Source organism: Procambarus clarkii, chromosome 26 (genome assembly GCF_040958095.1).
Source record: "Procambarus clarkii isolate CNS0578487 chromosome 26, FALCON_Pclarkii_2.0, whole genome shotgun sequence".
Taxonomy (NCBI): domain Eukaryota; kingdom Metazoa; phylum Arthropoda; class Malacostraca; order Decapoda; family Cambaridae; genus Procambarus; species Procambarus clarkii.
Window position 1 is genome coordinate 801,438 of NC_091175.1, and position 13,980 is coordinate 815,417.

Consider the following 13,980-nt stretch of genomic DNA (forward strand, 5'->3'; position numbering starts at 1 on the left):
GGAATCTGTACACCAGTTGATTGACGGTTGAGAGGCGGGACCAAAGAGCCAGAGCTCAACCCCCGCAAGCACAATTAGGTGAGTACACCCGTCATGTTCACAGAAAACGGTACCATCTGTTTATATGTGTTGTGGCTCAAACGCCAGGGAAGGTAAACAAGAGCGTACACGACGCCCGCCAAGCTTGGTAGCTACTAGTCATGTAATCGTTTATAAGTATTAAAGTCAGTAACCAAGCGATGGCTTTATATCAACCCTGCAACCAAGACTTCCTCAGTAACACACAACACCACACTGGCGACGAGGATGAACTGTGAACGCAGGTATTTGTTCAGCTTAAAACACAAGGGAGAAGCATGCTGCCTGGAGGAGGAAGAGAAGCTGTCTGTGAGCACCATATCCGATGCTGTGTGCTAACCGATGCTGTGTGCTAACCAATGCTGTGTGCTAACCGATGCTATGTGCTGACTGAAGCTGTATACTGAGGAATCTGCCGACGTGGTGTACGAAACGACGCTTTGATGCTGTTTACAAAACTCGATGTTTTGTATACGAAACGCGCTCTGTGCTACAATTCTTCACGCTGTGAACTGACTGCTGTGCCAACTGCTGTACCAACTGCTGCCAACTGCTGTACCAACTGCTGCCAACTGCTGTACCAACTGCTGCCAACTGTTGTACCAACTGCTGCCAACTGCTGTACCAACTGCTACCAACTGCTGTACCAACTGCTGCCAACTGCTGTACCAACTGCTGCCAACTGCTGTACCAACTGCTGCCAACTGCTGTACCAACTGCTGCCAACTGCTGTACCAACTGCTGCCAACTGCTGTACCAACTGCTGCCAACTGCTGTACCAACTGCTGTACCAACTGCTGTACCAACTGCTGCCAACTGCTGCCAACTGCTGCCAACTGCTGTACCAACTGCTGCCAACTGCTGTACCAACTGCTGCCAACTGCTGTACTAACTGCTGCCAACTGCTGTGCCAACTGCTGCCAACTGCTGTACCAACTGCTGCCAACTGCTGCCAACTGCTGTACCAACTGCTGCCAACTGATGCCAACTGCTGCCAACTGCTGCCAACTGCTGCCAACTGCTGCCAACTGCTGTACCAACTGCTGTACCAACTGCTGTACCAACTGCTGTACCAACTGCTGCCAACTGCTGCCAACTGCTGCCAACTGCTGTACCAACTGCTGCCAACTGCTGTACCAACTGCTGCCAACTGCTGTGCCAACTGCTGCCAACTGCTGTACCAACTGCTGCCAACTGCTGTACCAACTGCTGCCAACTGCTGTACCAACTGCTGCCAACTGCTGCCAACTGCTGTACCAACTGCTGCCAACTGCTGCCAACTGCTGTACCAACTGCTGTACCAACTGCTGCCAACTGCTGTACCAACTGCTGCCAACTGCTGTACCAACTGCTTTACCAACTGCTGTACCAACTGCTGCCAACTGCTGCCAACTGCTGTACCAACTGCTGCCAACTGCTGTACCAACTGCTGCCAACTGCTGTACCAACTGCTGCCAACTGCTGTACCAACTGCTGCCAACTGCTGTACCAACTGCTGCCAACTGCTGTACCAACTGCTGCCAACTGCTGTACCAACTGCTGTGCCAACTGCTGCCAACTGCTGTGCCAACTGCTGACAACTGCTGTACCAACTGCTGCCAACTGCTGCCAACTGCTGTACCAACTGCTGTACCAACTGCTGCCAACTGCTGTACCAACTGCTGTACCAACTGCTGTACCAACTGCTGCCAACTGCTGCCAACTGCTGTCAACTGCTGTACCAACTGCTGTATCAACTGCTGTGCCAACTGGTGCCAACTGCTGTACCAACTGCTGTACCAACTGCTGTGCCAACTGCTGCCAACTGCTGTACCAACTGCTGTACCAACTGCTGTGCCAACTGCTGCCAACTGCTGTACCAACTGCTGTCCCAACTGCTGTGCCAACTGCTGCCAACTGCTGTACCAACTGTTGTACCAACTGCTGTACCAACTGCTGTACCAACTGCTGCCAACTGCTGCCAACTGCTGTACCAACTGCTGTACCAACTGCTGCCAACTGCTGCCAACTGCTGTACCAACTGCTGTACCAACTGCTGCCAACTGCTGCCAACTGCTGTACCAACTGCTGTACCAACTGCTGTGCCAACTGCTGCCAACTGCTGTACCAACTGCTGCCAACTGCTGTACCAACTGCTGTACCAACTGCTGTACCAACTGCTGCCAATTGCTGCCAACTGCTGTACCAACTGCTGTACCAACTGCAGCCAACTGCTGTACCAACTGCTGTACCAACTGCTGTACCAATTGCTGCCAACTGCTGCCAACTGCTGTACCAACTGCTGTACCAACTGCTGTGCCAACTGCTGTACCAACTGCTGTACCAACTGCTGTACCAACTGCTGCCAACTGCTGTACCAACTGCTGTACCAACTGCTGTACCAACTGCTGTGCCAACTGCTGCCAACTGCTGTACCAACTGCTGCCAACTGCTGTACCAACTGCTGCCAACTGCTGTACCAACTGCTGTGCCAACTGCTGTGCCAACTGCTGCCAACTGCTGTACCAACTGCTGCCAACTGCTGTACCAACTGCTGCCAACTGCTGTACCAACTGCTGCCAACTGCTGTACCAACTGCTGCCAACTGCTGTACCAACTGGTGCCAACTGCTGTACCAACTGCAGTACCAACTGCTGTACCAACTGCTGTACCAACTGCTGCCAACTGCTGTACCAACTGCTGTACCAACTGCTGTACCAACTGCTGCCAACTGCTGCCAACTGCTGCCAACTGCTGTACCAACTGCTGTACCAACTGCTGTGCCAACTGGTGCCAACTGCTGTACCAACTGCTGTACCAACTGCTGTGCCAACTGCTGCCAACAGCTGTCCCAACTGCTGTACCAACTGCTGTACCAACTGCTGTACCAACTGCTGTACCAACTGCTGTGCCAACTGCTGCCAACTGCTGTACCAACTGCTGTACCAACTGCTGTACCAACTGCTGTACCAATTGCTGTACCAACTGCTGTGCCAACTGCTGCCAACTGCTGTACCAACTGCTGTACCAACTGCTGTGCCAACTGCTGCCAACTGCTGCCAACTGCTGTCCCAACTGCTGTACCAACTGCTGTGCCAACTGGTGCTAACTGCTGTACCAACTGCTGTACCAACTGCTGTGCCAACTGCTGCCAACAGCTGTCCCAACTGCTGTACCAACTGCTGTACCAACTGCTGTACCAACTGCTGTACCAACTGCTGTGCCAACTGCTGCCAACTGCTGTACCAACTGCTGTACCAACTGCTGTACCAACTGCTGTACCAATTGCTGTACCAACTGCTGTGCCAACTGCTGCCAACTGCTGCCACCTGCTGTACCAACTGCTGTACCAACTGCTGTGCCAACTGCTGCCAACTGCTGCCAACTGCTGTCCCAACTGCTGTACCAACTGCTGTGCCAACTGGTGCCAACTGCTGTACCAACTGCTGTACCAACTGCTGTACCAACTGCTGTGCCAACTGGTGCCAACTGCTGTACCAACTGCTGTACCAACTGCTGTCCGAACTGCTGTGCCAACTGCTGTACCAACTGCTGTACCAACTGCTGTACCAACTGCTGTACCAACTGCTGTACCAACTGCTGCCAACTGATGCCAACTGCTGTATCAACTGCTGTACCAACTGCTATGCCAACTGCTGCCAACTGCTGTACCAACTGCTGTACCAACTGCTGTAACAATTGCTGCCAACTGCTGTACCAACTGCCAACTGCTGTACCAACTGCTGTACTAACTGCTGCCAACTGCTGCCAACTGCTGTACCAACTGCTGTACCAACTGCTGTGCCAACTGCTGTACCAACTGCTGCCAACTGCTGTACCAACTGCTGTACCAACTGCTGTACCAACTGCTGCCAACTGCTGCCAACTGCTGTACCAACTGCTGTACCAACTGCTGTGCCAACTGCTGTACCAACTGCTGTACCAACTGCTGCCAACTGCTGAACCAACTGCTGTGCCAACTGCTGCCAACTGCTGTACCAACTGCTGCCAACTGCTGTCAACTGCTGCACCAACTGCTGTACCAACTGCTGTACCAACTGTTGTACCAACTGCTGTACCAACTGCTGTACCAACTGCTGCCAACTGCTGCCAACTGCTGTGCCAACTGCTGCCAACTGCTGCCAACTGCTGCCAACTGCTGCCAACTGCTGCCAACTGCTGTACCAACTGCTGTACCAACTGCTGCCAACTGCTGTACCAACTGCTGTACCAACTGCTGTACCAACTGCTGTACCAACTGCTGTACCAACTGCTGCCAACTGCTGTACCAACTGCTGCCAACTGCTGTACCAACTGCTGTACCAACTGCTGTACCAACTGCTGTACCAACTGCTGTACCAACTGCTACCAACTGCTGTACCAACTGCTGTACCAACTGCTGTACCAACTGCTGCCAACTGCTGCCAACTGCTGCCAACTGCTGTACCAACTGCTGTACCAACTGCTGTGCCAACTGGTGCCAACTGCTGTACCAACTGCTGTACCAACTGCTGTGCCAACTGCTGCCAACAGCTGTCCCAACTGCTGTACCAACTGCTGTACCAACTGCTGTACCAACTGCTGTACCAACTGCTGTGCCAACTGCTGCCAACTGCTGTACCAACTGCTGTACCAACTGCTGTACCAACTGCTGTACCAATTGCTGTACCAACTGCTGTGCCAACTGCTGCCAACTGCTGCCAACTGCTGTACCAACTGCTGTACCAACTGCTGTGCCAACTGCTGCCAACTGCTGCCAACTGCTGTCCCAACTGCTGTACCAACTGCTGTGCCAACTGGTGCCAACTGCTGTACCAACTGCTGTACCAACTGCTGTACCAACTGCTGTGCCAACTGGTGCCAACTGCTGTACCAACTGCTGTACCAACTGCTGTCCGAACTGCTGTGCCAACTGCTGTACCAACTGCTGTACCAACTGCTGTACCAACTGCTGTACCAACTGCTGCCAACTGATGCCAACTGCTGTATCAACTGCTGTACCAACTGCTATGCCAACTGCTGCCAACTGCTGTACCAACTGCTGTACCAACTGCTGTACCAATTGCTGCCAACTGCTGTACCAACTGCCAACTGCTGTACCAACTGCTGTACTAACTGCTGCCAACTGCTGCCAACTGCTGTACCAACTGCTGTACCAACTGCTGTGCCAACTGCTGTACCAACTGCTGCCAACTGCTGTACCAACTGCTGTACCAACTGCTGTACCAACTGCTGCCAACTGCTGCCAACTGCTGTACCAACTGCTGTACCAACTGCTGTGCCAACTGCTGTACCAACTGCTGTACCAACTGCTGCCAACTGCTGAACCAACTGCTGTGCCAACTGCTGCCAACTGCTGTACCAACTGCTGCCAACTGCTGTCAACTGCTGCACCAACTGCTGTACCAACTGCTGTACCAACTGTTGTACCAACTGCTGTACCAACTGCTGTACCAACTGCTGCCAACTGCTGCCAACTGCTGTGCCAACTGCTGCCAACTGCTGCCAACTGCTGCCAACTGCTGCCAACTGCTGTACCAACTGCTGTACCAACTGCTGCCAACTGCTGTACCAACTGCTGTACCAACTGCTGTACCAACTGCTGTACCAACTGCTGTACCAACTGCTGCCAACTGCTGTACCAACTGCTGCCAACTGCTGTACCAACTGCTGTACCAACTGCTGTACCAACTGCTGTACCAACTGCTGTACCAACTGCTGCCAACTGCTGTACCAACTGCTGTACCAACTGCTGTACCAACTGCTGTACCAACTGCTGTACCAACTGCTGCCAACTGCTGTACCAACTGCTGTACCAACTGCTGTACCAACTGCTGTACCAACTGCTGTACCAACTGCTGCCGTACCAACTGCTGTACCAACTGCCGTGCCAACTGCTGCCGTACCAACTGCTGCTGTACCAACTGCTGCTGTGCCAACTGCTGCCGTACCAACTGCTGCTGTACCAACTGCTGCTGTACCAACTGCTGCCGTACCAACTGCTGTACCAACTGCTGTACCAACTGCTGTACCAACTGCTGCCGTACCAACTGCTGCTGTGCCAACTGCTGCCAACTGCTGTACCAACTGCTGTACCAACTGCTGTACCAACTGCTGTACCAACTGCTGTGCCAACTGCTGCCAACTGCTGTACCAACTGCTGCCAACTGCTGTGCCAACTGCTGACAACTGCTGTACCAACTGCTGCCAACTGCTGCCAACTGCTGTACCAACTGCTGTACCAACTGCTGCCAACTGCTGTACCAACTGCTGTACCAACTGCTGTACCAACTGCTGTACCAACTGCTGCCAACTGCTGCCAACTGCTGTCAACTGCTGTACCAACTGCTGTATCAACTGCTGTGCCAACTGGTGCCAACTGCTGTACCAACTGCTGTACCAACTGCTGTGCCAACTGCTGCCAACTGCTGTACCAACTGCTGTACCAACTGCTGTGCCAACTGCTGCCAACTGCTGTACCAACTGCTGTCCCAACTGCTGTGCCAACTGCTGCCAACTGCTGTACCAACTGTTGTACCAACTGCTGTACCAACTGCTGTACCAACTGCTGCCAACTGCTGCCAACTGCTGTACCAACTGCTGTACCAACTGCTGCCAACTGCTGCCAACTGCTGTACCAACTGCTGTACCAACTGCTGCCAACTGCTGCCAACTGCTGTACCAACTGCTGTACCAACTGCCGTGCCAACTGCTGCCAACTGCTGTACCAACTGCTGCCAACTGCTGTACCAACTGCTGTACCAACTGCTGTACCAACTGCTGCCAATTGCTGCCAACTGCTGTACCAACTGCTGTACCAACTGCAGCCAACTGCTGTACCAACTGCTGTACCAACTGCTGTACCAATTGCTGCCAACTGCTGCCAACTGCTGTACCAACTGCTGTACCAACTGCTGTGCCAACTGCTGTACCAACTGCTGTACCAACTGCTGTACCAACTGCTGCCAACTGCTGTACCAACTGCTGTACCAACTGCTGTACCAACTGCTGTGCCAACTGCTGCCAACTGCTGTACCAACTGCTGCCAACTGCTGTACCAACTGCTGCCAACTGCTGTACCAACTGCTGTGCCAACTGCTGTGCCAACTGCTGCCAACTGCTGTACCAACTGCTGCCAACTGCTGTACCAACTGCTGCCAACTGCTGTACCAACTGCTGCCAACTGCTGTACCAACTGCTGCCAACTGCTGTACCAACTGGTGCCAACTGCTGTACCAACTGCAGTACCAACTGCTGTACCAACTGCTGTACCAACTGCTGCCAACTGCTGTACCAACTGCTGTACCAACTGCTGTACCAACTGCTGCCAACTGCTGCCAACTGCTGCCAACTGCTGTACCAACTGCTGTACCAACTGCTGTGCCAACTGGTGCCAACTGCTGTACCAACTGCTGTACCAACTGCTGTGCCAACTGCTGCCAACAGCTGTCCCAACTGCTGTACCAACTGCTGTACCAACTGCTGTACCAACTGCTGTACCAACTGCTGTGCCAACTGCTGCCAACTGCTGTACCAACTGCTGTACCAACTGCTGTACCAACTGCTGTACCAATTGCTGTACCAACTGCTGTGCCAACTGCTGCCAACTGCTGTACCAACTGCTGTACCAACTGCTGTGCCAACTGCTGCCAACTGCTGCCAACTGCTGTCCCAACTGCTGTACCAACTGCTGTGCCAACTGGTGCTAACTGCTGTACCAACTGCTGTACCAACTGCTGTGCCAACTGCTGCCAACAGCTGTCCCAACTGCTGTACCAACTGCTGTACCAACTGCTGTACCAACTGCTGTACCAACTGCTGTGCCAACTGCTGCCAACTGCTGTACCAACTGCTGTACCAACTGCTGTACCAACTGCTGTACCAATTGCTGTACCAACTGCTGTGCCAACTGCTGCCAACTGCTGCCAACTGCTGTACCAACTGCTGTACCAACTGCTGTGCCAACTGCTGCCAACTGCTGCCAACTGCTGTCCCAACTGCTGTACCAACTGCTGTGCCAACTGGTGCCAACTGCTGTACCAACTGCTGTACCAACTGCTGTACCAACTGCTGTGCCAACTGGTGCCAACTGCTGTACCAACTGCTGTACCAACTGCTGTCCGAACTGCTGTGCCAACTGCTGTACCAACTGCTGTACCAACTGCTGTACCAACTGCTGTACCAACTGCTGTACCAACTGCTGCCAACTGATGCCAACTGCTGTATCAACTGCTGTACCAACTGCTATGCCAACTGCTGCCAACTGCTGTACCAACTGCTGTACCAACTGCTGTAACAATTGCTGCCAACTGCTGTACCAACTGCCAACTGCTGTACCAACTGCTGTACTAACTGCTGCCAACTGCTGCCAACTGCTGTACCAACTGCTGTACCAACTGCTGTGCCAACTGCTGTACCAACTGCTGCCAACTGCTGTACCAACTGCTGTACCAACTGCTGTACCAACTGCTGCCAACTGCTGCCAACTGCTGTACCAACTGCTGTACCAACTGCTGTGCCAACTGCTGTACCAACTGCTGTACCAACTGCTGCCAACTGCTGAACCAACTGCTGTGCCAACTGCTGCCAACTGCTGTACCAACTGCTGCCAACTGCTGTCAACTGCTGCACCAACTGCTGTACCAACTGCTGTACCAACTGTTGTACCAACTGCTGTACCAACTGCTGTACCAACTGCTGCCAACTGCTGCCAACTGCTGTGCCAACTGCTGCCAACTGCTGCCAACTGCTGCCAACTGCTGCCAACTGCTGCCAACTGCTGTACCAACTGCTGTACCAACTGCTGCCAACTGCTGTACCAACTGCTGTACCAACTGCTGTACCAACTGCTGTACCAACTGCTGTACCAACTGCTGCCAACTGCTGTACCAACTGCTGCCAACTGCTGTACCAACTGCTGTACCAACTGCTGTACCAACTGCTGTACCAACTGCTGTACCAACTGCTGCCAACTGCTGTACCAACTGCTGTACCAACTGCTGTACCAACTGCTGCCAACTGCTGCCAACTGCTGCCAACTGCTGTACCAACTGCTGTACCAACTGCTGTGCCAACTGGTGCCAACTGCTGTACCAACTGCTGTACCAACTGCTGTGCCAACTGCTGCCAACAGCTGTCCCAACTGCTGTACCAACTGCTGTACCAACTGCTGTACCAACTGCTGTACCAACTGCTGTGCCAACTGCTGCCAACTGCTGTACCAACTGCTGTACCAACTGCTGTACCAACTGCTGTACCAATTGCTGTACCAACTGCTGTGCCAACTGCTGCCAACTGCTGCCAACTGCTGTACCAACTGCTGTACCAACTGCTGTGCCAACTGCTGCCAACTGCTGCCAACTGCTGTCCCAACTGCTGTACCAACTGCTGTGCCAACTGGTGCCAACTGCTGTACCAACTGCTGTACCAACTGCTGTACCAACTGCTGTGCCAACTGGTGCCAACTGCTGTACCAACTGCTGTACCAACTGCTGTCCGAACTGCTGTGCCAACTGCTGTACCAACTGCTGTACCAACTGCTGTACCAACTGCTGTACCAACTGCTGCCAACTGATGCCAACTGCTGTATCAACTGCTGTACCAACTGCTATGCCAACTGCTGCCAACTGCTGTACCAACTGCTGTACCAACTGCTGTACCAATTGCTGCCAACTGCTGTACCAACTGCCAACTGCTGTACCAACTGCTGTACTAACTGCTGCCAACTGCTGCCAACTGCTGTACCAACTGCTGTACCAACTGCTGTGCCAACTGCTGTACCAACTGCTGCCAACTGCTGTACCAACTGCTGTACCAACTGCTGTACCAACTGCTGCCAACTGCTGCCAACTGCTGTACCAACTGCTGTACCAACTGCTGTGCCAACTGCTGTACCAACTGCTGTACCAACTGCTGCCAACTGCTGAACCAACTGCTGTGCCAACTGCTGCCAACTGCTGTACCAACTGCTGCCAACTGCTGTCAACTGCTGCACCAACTGCTGTACCAACTGCTGTACCAACTGTTGTACCAACTGCTGTACCAACTGCTGTACCAACTGCTGCCAACTGCTGCCAACTGCTGTGCCAACTGCTGCCAACTGCTGCCAACTGCTGCCAACTGCTGCCAACTGCTGTACCAACTGCTGTACCAACTGCTGCCAACTGCTGTACCAACTGCTGTACCAACTGCTGTACCAACTGCTGTACCAACTGCTGTACCAACTGCTGCCAACTGCTGTACCAACTGCTGCCAACTGCTGTACCAACTGCTGTACCAACTGCTGTACCAACTGCTGTACCAACTGCTGTACCAACTGCTGCCAACTGCTGTACCAACTGCTGTACCAACTGCTGTACCAACTGCTGTACCAACTGCTGTACCAACTGCTGCCAACTGCTGTACCAACTGCTGTACCAACTGCTGTACCAACTGCTGTACCAACTGCTGTACCAACTGCTGTACCAACTGCTGCCGTACCAACTGCTGTACCAACTGCCGTGCCAACTGCTGCCGTACCAACTGCTGCTGTACCAACTGCTGCTGTGCCAACTGCTGCCGTACCAACTGCTGCTGTACCAACTGCTGCTGTACCAACTGCTGCCGTACCAACTGCTGTACCAACTGCTGTACCAACTGCTGTACCAACTGCTGCCGTACCAACTGCTGCTGTGCCAACTGCTGCCAACTGCTGTACCAACTGCTGTACCAACTGCTGTACCAACTGCTGTACCAACTGCTGTGCCAACTGCTGCCAACTGCTGTACCAACTGCTGTACCAACTGCTGTACCAACTGCTGTACCAATTGCTGTACCAACTGCTGTGCCAACTGCTGCCAACTGCTGCCAACTGCTGTACCAACTGCTGTACCAACTGCTGTGCCAACTGCTGCCAACTGCTGCCAACTGCTGTCCCAACTGCTGTACCAACTGCTGTGCCAACTCGTGCCAACTGCTGTACCAACTGCTGTACCAACTGCTGTACCAACTGCTGTGCCAACTGGTGCCAACTGCTGTACCAACTGCTGTACCAACTGCTGTCCGAACTGCTGTGCCAACTGCTGCCAACTGCTGTACCAACTGCTGTACCAACTGCTGTACCAACTGCTGTACCAACTGCTGTACCAACTGCTGCCAACTGCTGCCAACTGCTGTACCAACTGCTGTACCAACTGCTATGCCAACTGCTGCCAACTGCTGTACCAACTGCTGTACCAACTGCTGTACCAACTGCTGTACCAATTGCTGCCAACTGCTGTACCAACTGCCAACTGCTGTACCAACTGCTGTACTAACTGCTGCCAACTGCTGCCAACTGCTGTACCAACTGCTGTACCAACTGCTGTGCCAACTGCTGTACCAACTGCTGCCAACTGCTGTACCAACTGCTGTACCAACTGCTGTACCAACTGCTGCCAACTGCTGCCAACTGCTGTACCAACTGCTGTACCAACTGCTGTGCCAACTGCTGTACCAACTGCTGTACCAACTGCTGCCAACTGCTGAACCAACTGCTGTGCCAACTGCTGCCAACTGCTGTACCAACTGCTGCCAACTGCTGTCAACTGCTGCACCAACTGCTGTACCAACTGCTGTACCAACTGTTGTACCAACTGCTGTACCAACTGCTGTACCAACTGCTGCCAACTGCTGTGCCAACTGCTGCCAACTGCTGCCAACTGCTGCCAACTGCCTCCAACTGCTGCCAACTGCTGTACCAACTGCTGTACCAACTGCTGCCAACTGCTGTACCAACTGCTGTACCAACTGCTGTACCAACTGCTGTACCAACTGCTGTACCAACTGCTGTCAACTGCTGTACCAACTGCTGCCAACTGCTGTACCAACTGCTGTACCAACTGCTGTACCAACTGCTGTACCAACTGCTGCCAACTGCTGTACCAACTGCTGTACCAACTGCTGTACCAACTGCTGTACCAACTGCTGTACCAACTGCTGCCAACTGCTGTACCAACTGCTGTACCAACTGCTGTACCAACTGCTGTACCAACTGCTGTACCAACTGCTGTACCAACTGCTGTACCAACTGCCGTGCCAACTGCTGCCGTACCAACTGCTGCTGTACCAACTGCTGCTGTGCCAACTGCTGCCGTACCAACTGCTGCTGTACCAACTGCTGCTGTACCAACTGCTGCCGTACCAACTGCTGTACCAACTGCTGTACCAACTGCTGCCGTACCAACTGCTGCTGTTCAACTGCTGCTGTGCCAACTGCTGTGCTGCTGTGAGTAGGAACAACACATGTACACAAGGGTTAGGTAAGAAGTCAGTTGCTGCTGTATTGTGCACTGTTGTGAACTTTTGCATTAAAGTGCTTGTGTGCTTTGCAAAATTAAAGTAATTACAGTGAATGCATAACTAACATATACAGTGCAGTAAGTGTATTCTGAGGAACATTTAAGTGATAAGTTACATTTATTCAGTAAAAATAGCAAATATACCTCAGTTTCCTGCATTTGATCCTGACTGTGACCAGACAAACCTGTCACAGAGGTGGGTTAAATGGCTTAAAAGGTTTGAAAATTTGTTGATAGTTTCTGACATCAAAAGTGCTGAAAGAAAGCGTGCTTTTCTACTTCATTATGTAGGTGACAGAGTTTGTGACATCTTTGACACACTGAAAGACACTGGTGGTGCCAAAGATTATGACATTGCCAAAGCCAAATTAACTGAACATTTCAAACTAAGACAAAATACTGCAATGGAAATTATGCATTTCAGGAGAGCCAGAAAACTCTCTAATGAAACTGTGGATCAATACCACACACGTCTGCAGGGTTTAGCAGCACATTGTGAGTTTGCTGATGTTGACAAAGAAATCAAACAGCAAATAATTGAAACATGCACATCTATACGTCTCCGTCGAAGAGCTCTAGAACTTGTTGATGATGACAGTTCTCTTACCAAGATACTGGATATGGCTCGTCGAATGGAAGATGCTGCACGTGATGCTCGTGTCATGGAGTGCAGTGCCACCAACGGTGCTGCCACTGTTACTAACAGTGATGAGGTACGTAAGGTTCAGGGAGGACACCGTGATCATAGAAGATATCATGGCAAACCTAACAGTAAATAGAGCCAAGAACCACATCACAACTGGAGTCAAGGAACAAGACTCAAGCAGTCACAACGACCCACATCAGAGGGTGTCAACAATAAATGTTACAATTGTGGAGGAGACTACCCACACCAAGATAATGTTTGTCCTGCTCAAGGTAAGAAGTGCTATGAGTGTGGAAAACTGGGTCATTTTGGTGCTATGTGTCGTTCTGCACTAAAGAAACCACAGTCAATGAATAAAAGCACTGTACGAGGATCAGGTCATAGGGGTCGAGGTGGTAAACACAATATTGCACCTCATATCCAGAATGTTAACAATGTACAAGACAACATGTCATTACAACCAGTTTCAGATGACAGTGAATGTGATTATACTTAAGGAGTACAAGCAGTCACAGAATGGAATGATCTTCTGAACAACCCAGAGACTATAGTATACATTGCTGGTATTTGTCTCAAAGTTCTCATTGACACTGGATCAAACATTGACACCATTGCTGAGTGCCACTATGAGAAATTTAAAAAACAGTTCCCAAAGCTTGAAAACTATAATGGCAAAGCCACTGCTTATGCTTCAAAGGTAGCCTTGCCAGTGATTGGAACTTTCACTGCAGAGATTAAGTCAAAGAGTGCAATGCTCACTACTACATTCCATGTTGTTAGGAATGCAAAGGAGTCTCTACTCAGTTACAAGACTTCAACCAAATTGGGGCTACTTCAGCTTTCTAATACTGTAGCAGTGGAATCTGCAAACAATGTTGATGCTATTATTGCTGAATTTTCTGATCGATTTGAACCCACAGATTGTTCTACGGATAGCAAAGTTCATCTGCACATCAACCC

The 13,980-nt window shown here is 51.7% G+C and overlaps 1 protein-coding gene across 1 annotated transcript; it reads right to left on the reverse strand.

Annotated features, from left to right (window-relative positions):
• Positions 1-568: 568 nt before the first annotated feature.
• Positions 569-13,966, reverse strand: LOC138368689 (zinc finger protein 853-like). Its single transcript, XM_069331408.1, has 9 exons — positions 13,892-13,966; positions 12,041-12,193; positions 10,486-10,641; positions 9,579-9,710; positions 8,204-8,347; positions 5,874-6,029; positions 4,979-5,110; positions 3,604-3,747; positions 569-628 (listed from the first exon to the last, which is right to left on the reverse strand). The coding sequence occupies exons 1-9, from the start codon at positions 13,964-13,966 to the stop codon at positions 569-571; spliced, it is 1,152 nt and encodes a 383-aa protein (XP_069187509.1).
• Positions 13,967-13,980: the final 14 nt, after the last annotated feature.